The 10,306-nt window shown below is 34.3% G+C and overlaps 1 protein-coding gene across 1 annotated transcript; it reads left to right on the plus strand.

Annotated features, from left to right (window-relative positions):
* The first annotated feature begins 15 nt into the window (after nt 1–15).
* LOC106870064 (protocadherin beta-15-like) lies at nt 16–8,085 on the plus strand. The gene is made up of 4 exons (XM_089362167.1): nt 16–1,195; nt 3,655–6,095; nt 6,704–6,866; nt 7,810–8,085. Exons 2-4 carry the CDS (start codon nt 3,690–3,692, stop codon nt 7,890–7,892), a joined length of 2,652 nt encoding a protein of 883 aa, XP_089218293.1. The 5' UTR covers nt 16–1,195; nt 3,655–3,689; the 3' UTR covers nt 7,893–8,085.
* The last annotated feature ends 2,221 nt before the right edge of the window (nt 8,086–10,306 follow it).

Below are 10,306 nucleotides of genomic sequence, written 5' to 3' on the forward strand. Positions count from 1 at the left end.
GTGGCAGCAGTTCAGTTTTTTTTTGTTTTTTTTTTCCACTGCGAATGGCTCTAATCAGTGAAATATATAAAACCAGGATATAACTGGTACTTAATGCATTGGCTCTGCTGGGATGATTGTCAGTTTGTTTTAACTAAATTTAAACCCAGAAGAAATAAAGGGCTGGGATCCCTGTCAGTCAGCCATTTTAAACAATAATGGAGATGGTGATTATCATTATTATTATTATTATTATTATTATTATTATTATTATTATTTACAATAACAATTATTTTTGTTGTTATTATTGATGTTAATAATAATAATAATAAAATATTAATAATAACAAATAAAATAATAAACAATCAATATAAGAAAGGAAATTATTGTTTAAATGTTTTTTTTTTTATTTTAAACTTACCTTGACAAACAAAATCAATGACAATGACAACAACAAAAGAAAAAAAAATATTTTCTTTTCTGATAATGACAAAAAAAAATAGTGCTTTGTTTATGATAATAACAATCATAATTATAATAATGATAATTACATTAATAATATAAATATCATACCTTTTTTTTTTTATTATATAATTTCTGTTCAGTTAAAACTAAAGTAAAATAGAAAGCATAAAATTGCTAATCGTATATATATATACATAAACACACAGACAGACAAAGAGCAATCGTTGAAGTAAAACACTTCTTTCATTCACATAAACACACACATATACATAAACACATACATATACACGTTATTGTTCACGCTGGTCGCCCCACCTTTGTCCCTTACCAGCCATTCATGAGACTGTACAACACTCCACATGTATGAATACTTGGAGCAGATGTTCCGACTGACTGACAGGCTGGCTGGCTGGCCGGCTGGCTGGCCGGTTGGCTAACTGACTGACAACACTTGTCTGTCAGTACAGAGACACTGTCACATTACTACAACAGCAGCATTTACACTGTCACACCGCTACAAGAATAATAAGCGTTACTACAGCATTTGTTACACGGAAACACTACTACAGCAGCAATTACAAGGAGCACCACTACTGCTACTACATCAACAGCAGCAGCAGTAATAACTCAGGAGTAGCATCACCATTGCTACATCGACAGCAGCAGCAATTACTCAGGAGCACCACCACTACTACCGCCACTACATCAATAGAATACATGCCTCTACAACAACAATGGATTAGGCTGTAAGGTCAGTCTCTCTCTCTCTTATTTTTTCTCATTAGATTTCTCTGTGGGCCATATTTTAAACCTTAGAACAACATAACAAATATATCAGCTGTCATATATATGTGCCTGTGTGCTGTACATGTGTGTGTGTGTATGAGTGTATATATATATGTATATTTGTTGCAACAAAACTGATAAATTTTTGTGGCATTATTTTCCATATTATATATTTTTCATTACCAACAGGAGTTATAAAGGTATACATGTAGAAAAACGTAGAAGACATCTATTAGTGTATGCGTATCAATTTCTCTCTCTCTCTCTGTATAGTTATATATATGGGAACTGGAATGGTGTATAACCGAGAGATGTAATCATCACCTCCATTATTAACGACATCATCCACAATGAATTAGTGATGGAGCCTCTGTGATGTTGTTCAACTTGCTAGGAATGGCAACCAAATCACCATCAATTTACACCCTATCATTTGATAAAATGATGAAAACGTTGCATAATGTAGTCCTAAGTGAATAATGCACATAATTAACAGGTGCTTATAATTAGATGCACTTGCTCAGTGAGGGTTGTCCTGAGGCCAAACACCAACAGCAGTAGCAATTGTTGTTGTTGTTGTATTATGACATCTCAAAGGAAGACATCATATTCCTATAACAGCAATTACACAACACTCCTGCATTAATTACACTTTGGATACTTAATTGGATATATAATGTCTCATTAATTAATGTCTTTAATTAATGTCTTCTTTATAGCTATTTTTTTTTTAAATTTCTTAATTGTTAATCAATAGTGATTGATCTGTAGAAATATTGTTTATAACTCCAGGTCAGCTGCAACTGGACAGTGCTATGATCAAAGACATTCCAACTATGGCCATCACTTTGTTTATTTAAACACTCTATCTCAGCCTGGTTTAGCCATTGTATTCTTTTTTTAAGGTGCTAGGCCATAAGTTGAAGAACCTTTGGCTGCTATTTCTAGCAGATTCAATGACTACATAGAGACTTTTTTGTCAGAATATATGTCAGAGGAATTGTGTGTTTGTATGTGTGTATGTGTGTGTGTGCATATTTGCATGAGATAAATTTGTGTGTATGTGTGTGTGTGTTTGAGAGAGAGAGAGAGAAAAAAAAGTAAATCTGTGTATGGGTATGAGAGTGGTAAATGGTGTGTGAAGTAAATTCATGTGTTTGTTTATGTGAGGTAAGTTGTGTGTTTGTGTAAGGAAAATTGAATTTCCAAACCGTATTGTGTCTAAAAGCCAAAGCAATGTCGTTCCTCAGGGATGATGTATTTGCCATTCTGTAATTAAGGCTCTACAACATTACTAGGTTGGTCCTTGTATAATTCTCTACAACTATTTAGTGCTGTATAGCGTTAGGATAGAAGCCATGTAGCTTAGTGGTTGGGGCACTCTGCTCATGATCATAAGACCGTGAGTTCAATTCCTGGCAATGTATTGTGTCCTTGAGCAAGACACTTTATTTCACATAGTTCCAGTCCACTCAGCTGGCAAAAATGAGTAGTACCTGTAATTCAAAGAGGCCAGCCTTGTCACACTCTGTGTCACGCTGAATCTCTCTGAGAGCTCCATGTCTCTGTGGAGTGCTCAGCCACTTGCATTTTAATTTCACAAGTAAGCTGTTCCATTGATCATATCAGCTGGGACCCTCGTCATAGTAACCGACGGAGTGCTCCTTTTTTTTTCTTAATTGTTAGGATAGATATACCTTGGTACATACTGTTAGTGTACCTCTTGTTATACATTGACAGTATACACCTTGTTTTATAGTTTTACAATGGCAGTATACACTATGCAACACAATGTCCCAGCACCTCATGTTAAACAATATCACACTGCACCATGTTACACAGTGTCACATTACTTCATGTTATGCAATGTCACATTACCCCATGTTACACAATGTCACACTTATCCATGTGGCAGTAGCTGAAGTACTACCCTACAACACATTGACACATTCCTCTTGACTCTATGTTCTATGATATGTTGTTTGTCAGGTCCAACATGCAAACATAATCTATATCTCACCCTTATACACACACTCACACACGTATCACTGTTGTTGTCATCGTCATCATCATCGTTTAACGTCTGTCTTCCATGCTGGCATGAGTTGGATGGTATGACAGGAGCTGACTAGCCAGAGAGACACAATTGTTTGTTTTGGCATGGTGTCTATGGCTGGATGTCCTTCCTAATGCCAACTATTTACAGAGTGTGTTGGGTGCTCCATATGTGGCACTGGCATGAGTTCTTTTCACATGGTGGTGTCAGCACAAGTGCTTTTTTCGTGGTTCTAGTGCAAATTCTTTTCATGTGGTGCTAACATGAGTGTGTGTGTGTGTACTGTAATGCAAATTATTGTCTTCTTTTTGGTGCCCTTCATGTAATTAAAGAAGTTTCTATGATTAACATGTATTTTCCATTTGTAGGAAACCTCTTATCTGGACAATGGTGAAAACTTCTGATGATGACTGGATACATTACCTTACTTGTGTGTCTTCTACATTTACTGATCACCCTTGTACTGTCCATAGATATTACATACCATGTCAAGGAGGAAGACAGTCCTCACACCTATATAGGAGACATTGCTGTTGACTCTAACTTATCACACCCTCTCACACATCAACAACACACTCTCATTACATTTACACAACTACAAAGGACAGTCGAGAGTGGTTCTCACTTATTTAATGTCACCAACTCAGGAAAACTATACACTACTCAGACACTGGATGCTGAGTCTCTGTGTACATACAACAAGGAATGTTCCAGAATTGTTAAGGTGGCAGTGAGGAAAGGAAAGACATTTATGAAAATTCTTAAAGTTAAAATAATTATAGTAGACATAAACGACCATGCTCCCAAGTTTCCAGAAAATCAGTTCCATCTGGAATTTGGTGAAAATGATGGAGTTGGAACTAAGAAATCCCTTCCAAACTCTATCGACAAAGATGTTAGTGTTCAGAATTCAAATATTAGATACCAGCTGAATAAGAATATTGATGGCGTTTTCTCATTGATAACATCAAACTTATATGGCAATATATTTACACCTGAAATAGTTTTAGAAAAAAAGTTGGACCGAGAAACAAAAGCTAGCCATATGTTAGAGTTAGTAGCAAAAGATGGAGGTTCCCCACCAAAATATGACATCTTGGAAATTCTTATAGAATTAACAGACGTTAATGATAATAGACCAATATTTTCACAGAAAATGTACAATGTCTCTGTAACAAATTCACATAAAACATCATCTCCAATATTGACTTTATCAGCAACTGATATGGATTCAGGACAAAATGCTAAGATTTCATTCTTATTTAATCAACAAACATCAAATGAAGCAAAGAAACATTTCACATTAAATAAAATCACTGGAGACATTTTCCTAAAACAAAAATTTAGTTATGATAACAAACAGATGTATAATTTATTTGTTGAAGCAAGAGATATGGGAAGTCCATCTTTGAGTTCCATAACAAAGATACAAGTAAATGTAATTAATACTCAAAATAATGCTCCGTTGATTAATATTGATTTTGTATCTCCTTTAACAGAGAGTTCCACGGTTGTTTCAGAAAACAGTGAAGTAGATAGTTTTATAGCTTATGTTATGGTCACTGACACTGACAGTGGACCTAATGGTGAGGTTATCTGTGATTTAAAACATGATAAGTTTAAACTTGCCAAAATAGATTCTAAAGAATATAAAATGATTGTTAAGGGCCATCTTGACAGAGAAATAAGGGACCACTATAAAGTATCTGTTGTGTGTCATGACATGGGGTCACCTCAACTAGAAAGTAAAAAATATTTCTCTGTCAAAGTAACTGATGTCAATGATGTAGAACCACATTTTACCAAAGAGACATTCCAATTCCTCACCTATGAAAACCAGAAAGTTGACTTCCCTATTGGCTTCATCAATGCTACAGACCCTGATCTTGGAGATGGAGGCCAACTTACATATTCTATCATCAATGATAACAACAATGATAACATTCCATTCCAACTGACAAAATATGGATTTATTTCTACATCACAACCAATAGATCGAGAAATGAAAGACATCTATAAGTTCAAGGTCTTAGTGAAAGATAATGGAACACCTTCTCTCAATGACACTGCCAATATTGTTATTGAGATTCTAGATAAAAACGATAATGCTCCTTATTTTACATTTCCTAATAATGACCCTTACAATCTAGATGTCCACTACCATCCACACAGTAAGAAGGACATCACAATTCTGAAAGCATCTGACAAAGACACTGGAAACAATGCTTTCCTCACATATGGAATACTGAGATCCAATGATAAAAACCTGTTTACAGTGAACTCACACACTGGTGTCTTATCCTTCTCTCGTACAGTTTACCAAAATGATGCAGGAACATATGAGCTGCAGTTTATAGTGAAAGACGGTGGTACTCCAGTTCAATCAGCAACAACTGCTATCATACTAACACTGTTTGTTAGTAATGATACATCTCCAATGTTGACTGCTGTCCCATTCCAGTCTGGTAACAACCTGAATATGACTTGGATAATTATCATTGTAGCAGCAGCTGTAATACTATCTGTGGCTATTGTAGTGTCAATAACACTGTGTGTTTTCAGATGTATTAATCACACAAATGACTCACCTACAACAGCAGATAATCCCAACTTTCTCTCTCAGACTGAGATGAGACAATTACTGTATCAGACTAACAATCCTGTTGCAATAACAAGAAATGCAGAAGAGATATTTAACCGAAATCTTCAGACAATAAAATCTAAAAGTCAGTTTTATCCAGAGATGGAACAGACACCCAATGAATGGAAATTCTCAACAACACCCCGGAGACTTCCACCAGTTCCACAGGTAAGTGATAAATTAGTCTTTGTTTCAAACTCTTATCTCCATATTTGATCATCTTTTATAATTCCATTCATGTCTAAGATACTTTTTGAAGTGACAAACTCCAAACATTGAACTTCTACATTATTTTTTATGAAACTAGTTGAATCAGCTGAGTCTTTGACTCAGATAAATTGTTGTGTTGTAGGAATTTGAGGAAAGTTGGAGAGGGTCTCTGTCAGCAACCATCAAAATAAACCTGTGAATAACACTAGCCACTTCTTTATTATTCTGTTGACGGACCTGTAATCTGCCAGGAATAGGGATCAAATCTTATATTAGTTGGGGTTATGTCATACCTTCTATGGGTTGTAAGTCTAGGTGACTGGAGTCAATGGTTCAAATCTAACATGGATTATATATAATATGTTTGTTGCATCAAATGCATCTGTAAATTGTAAGTTATATAAATAATAGTATTTTGCATCAAATGCACTTAATTTTCATATGAATGGCTGTGGGTTTTACACCTTTTTTATATGTCAAACTTAGGATTTTGTGAATTGCATCTAACAAAAGTCTAATGTTTACAGCTATTTGAGTTGAAGACTTATGTTGATGTTATTTAACAGACATATGGTGGAGAGAAGATGAGGTCTTCCTATGAACACATCAACCGTGACTGTGCTAAAGTTAACAGCTACATGAATGATTCTGGATTCACAAAGAGTAACAGGGAACTTATTAAAAACAAAGAACATCTGAAAGATTATGAGGAAGTTGAAGGAACATCAGGTAATTATGACTACCTTGTTGAAAACTAAATCTAACTTATAACTAATGTACTCTCTCTCTCTCTCTCTTCTTCTCTCTCAATCTCTCTTTCTCTCCCTCTCTATCATTAACACACACACACTCACAAAGAACTCGATTATATCTGGATAAGGAAAGAACATCTTTGGGTTTGGGGTGTTATAGTCAGTTTGTAGAAGGATGGTGTGTCACCACAGAGTTATCTCCCTTGGTTTAGTTCGGCCCATAATAGTCGAGTTAGATCTCTTGGTCTAGAGATCAGATTGGTTTCACATCTTGACTCAAGGCCAGCAGTTTCGAGGAACAGCTAAGTCGATTGCATCGATCCCCAGAGTTCAACTGGTGCTTATTGTATCGTCCCCGAAAGGATGAAAGGTAAAGTTGACCAGAACATGCTATTACTTTCTCTCACTCCCTCCTACTGCATGATTTTGGACACACACACATATATATCATCATCATATATATATATATATATATGTATATATATGTATATATATATATATATATATATATATATATATGTATATATATATATATATATATATATATATATATATATATATATATATATATACAGGCAGAAACTGTATGGAAACCCATTGTGTTTGCACATGTGTGCGTGTGTTTTTGTTCCCTCTTCCCACTGCTTGACAACCAGTGTTGGTTTGTTTACATCCCTATGATTTAGCAATTCAGCAAAAAAAAGAAGCAACAGAATAAGTACCAGATTTTATAAATAAAGAGTGGGATTGATTTCTTCAACTAAACCCTTCAAAGCACTGCTCTAGCATGGTCATAGTGTGATGACTGAAACAAATTAAAAAAAAAAAACAAGATAAAGATAATCCAATCAAATGAAATAACATTCAATAAAAAAATTATTGATCTGTCTTTGATCCATGTTTCTTCTCTGATTTTCCAGAAATCAATTCCACCACAACTGTTTCTCCAGCACCACAGAATCTTCAAGAACAAGAACAACAAGCATATCTGGAACCAGTCTAACATGGGGCAGTGTATGTCATATTGTATGGCATACAGTGTCCCCCAAGAAAACTTGCTGAACATTGGTACAACCACATACAGACAGAAAGCATTCATACCCACCAACGCCATCCATACCACATCTCAATATCAGTATTCATAATAACTTTAGTTCATATATCTGTTAGTAGTGGGGAGTGGGCCAGGCTGGGATAACCAATTACAACAAAAACAATAGCTACTAACATTAAGGACAAAATCCACACCAGATAAGGTAAAACAAACCCTTATTGATATCAATATTAAGTATTTTGCCAGAATCTTACAATCATATGATCTGTTTCACTCACTGGAATTATCCAATCAAACCTGTCCTTATTTAGGATGAACATAAACAATTCTTGCATCTCACACACATATATTCAATGCATAGCTCTCTCTCTCTCTCTCTCTATATATATATATATATATATATATATATATATATATATATATATATATACACATACAGTTATGTATTGGCTGCTAAAACTTCAATACAACATTGGATAATCCACATTACACCTACATGAAACACCATCAGCCTGCTAGAAATTGTTGCCAAAAACTTCCCTCAAATCGCACTCTATTGTCTTCTTAAATAAGCTAAGGATGCATTGGCTAATGTAGTCCTGTTCATATCCCTAAAAAGATGTGGTGGTCATAACTGGAATGCCTTTGATTTACTCTCCTGATGAATCTCTTTAAAATTTTCAGATTATATATTTATTATTCTAGAGATTTTTACCTTTTCAGATCAATAAAATGAATACCAGTCAAGTACTGGTGTCAACATAATCAAGTCGTCCCCTCCCCCAAAATTTCAGGCCTTGTGCCTATAATTCTAGAGATTTATCGATTTTCTGTTGCCCTGAATTAGTTTGGTGTGAAAGAAGGTTACAACAGTGTTACATGTGGAATTCTTCCATCAATTTTGGTTGTTTGTAAATAGCCTTCTCTCTTTTTTATGAGGAAAATGTCTGATATTAGCCATAATTCCACTTTGACACTCTTCATTTTAGCAGCTTTCTATGAAATCAAACCCTTCTTGACACTGATACACACACATACACACACGCACAAACACACACACATATATAACCTTTTTTATTTTATTTTTTTTTTTTTAACTACATTATTTTTACTGTTGAATTTTTTTTCAATCAATCAATCATATTTGTGGGAATTGAAATCTATGTACTGATGTCACATGACCCTAACTGAATATTTTGTAATGTTCGATATTGATAATATAACTAGAACATTCTAAATCACTTAAACTTTAGCTTACCAAGTGCTAAATACAAAACTCCTTGTTGAGCCACATAAATGATCACAGCAACACTAAAGATAAGAGAAATATTAAATTTCTTTAAAAATCACCAAAATTTGACATTATTAATAAAACAACATATTTTTATCCTTTTATTTAAATTATCATGTGTTGATGTAACTATGAATTTTCTTTTATTAATTTTGGTTTAATTATCCAATTATCAAATGATTTATACTTTCAGGACCACTCACCCAAAACTATTAATCTTTCACTATTTGTTGTGGGTCATTGTTTTCAATTTTTTTTTTTTTTTTCAAAGTGCCAGTGGGTGGTGGGTACATGCATCTGTCCCTCTTCCATGTTGTATAGACACCTGGGACAGCTACACCCCGGGTTACATTTGGTGTCTTCATGCAAAAAAAGTTTTAATATCAAAGAAGTATTTTTGCCATTGCTTCCCTGATTCCTCCCAACATTCACACCATATTTAATCTGAAATAAGTAACACTGCGACCAATAAACCATCAACTGTCGTTCATTTGCTTTTTTCTTCCAAAACAGACTCCACCTGAAAGAAAATATATCGCTAAGAACAAAAGAACCAAAAAAGGCTACACGCTTTTCAAGTCATTCATGTAACTAAATGCCATTTGTACAGCAGTATAAATAATTAATGTGCTAATTATTATTACTATTATTATTATTATTATTATTATCATTATTATCATTATTATTATTATATGCAATCTCTGAAATATCCAAGATGAAACATTGCCCTTATAATAAGCTCCACTGTTGGTTTCCCTAATCTCAATCCTTGGCTTGCTTCTAACATGGATTCCACACTAGTTCATAATTCTTCACTACCCCTTTCAACTGTGATATCAAGACAAGCGTTTTAATTATTATCACTTTTTTTTTTTTTCAGTTTATATGTATGTATGTGCATCTGTGAGAAAGAGAGTGAATGGCAGTATGTATGTGTGTGTGTGTGAGAGAGGAAGAAGTAGTGTGTGTGTGTGTGTGTATGTTTTTATATGTGTGTCTTTGATTAAACAAAAAGTAAAAAGCAAAACAAACAAAAAATTGAGCACAACTTTTATTTTGTCTTCTCTGCACT

This window comes from Octopus bimaculoides, chromosome 14 (assembly GCF_046866305.1).
Source record: "Octopus bimaculoides isolate indiv1 chromosome 14, ASM4686630v1, whole genome shotgun sequence".
Taxonomy (NCBI): Eukaryota; Metazoa; Mollusca; class Cephalopoda; order Octopoda; family Octopodidae; genus Octopus; species Octopus bimaculoides.

Bases quoted from the DNA above. Each gene is read 5' to 3' on its own strand.
- LOC106870064 (XM_089362167.1), top strand. From the start codon at position 3,690: ATGATGACTGGATACATTACCTTACTTGTGTGTCTTCTACATTTACTG. The intron at 6,096-6,703 runs GTAAGTGATAAA...GTTATTTAACAG, and splicing joins GACTTCCACCAGTTCCACAG to ACATATGGTGGAGAGAAGAT. The intron at 6,867-7,809 runs GTAATTATGACT...CTGATTTTCCAG, and splicing joins GGAAGTTGAAGGAACATCAG to AAATCAATTCCACCACAACT.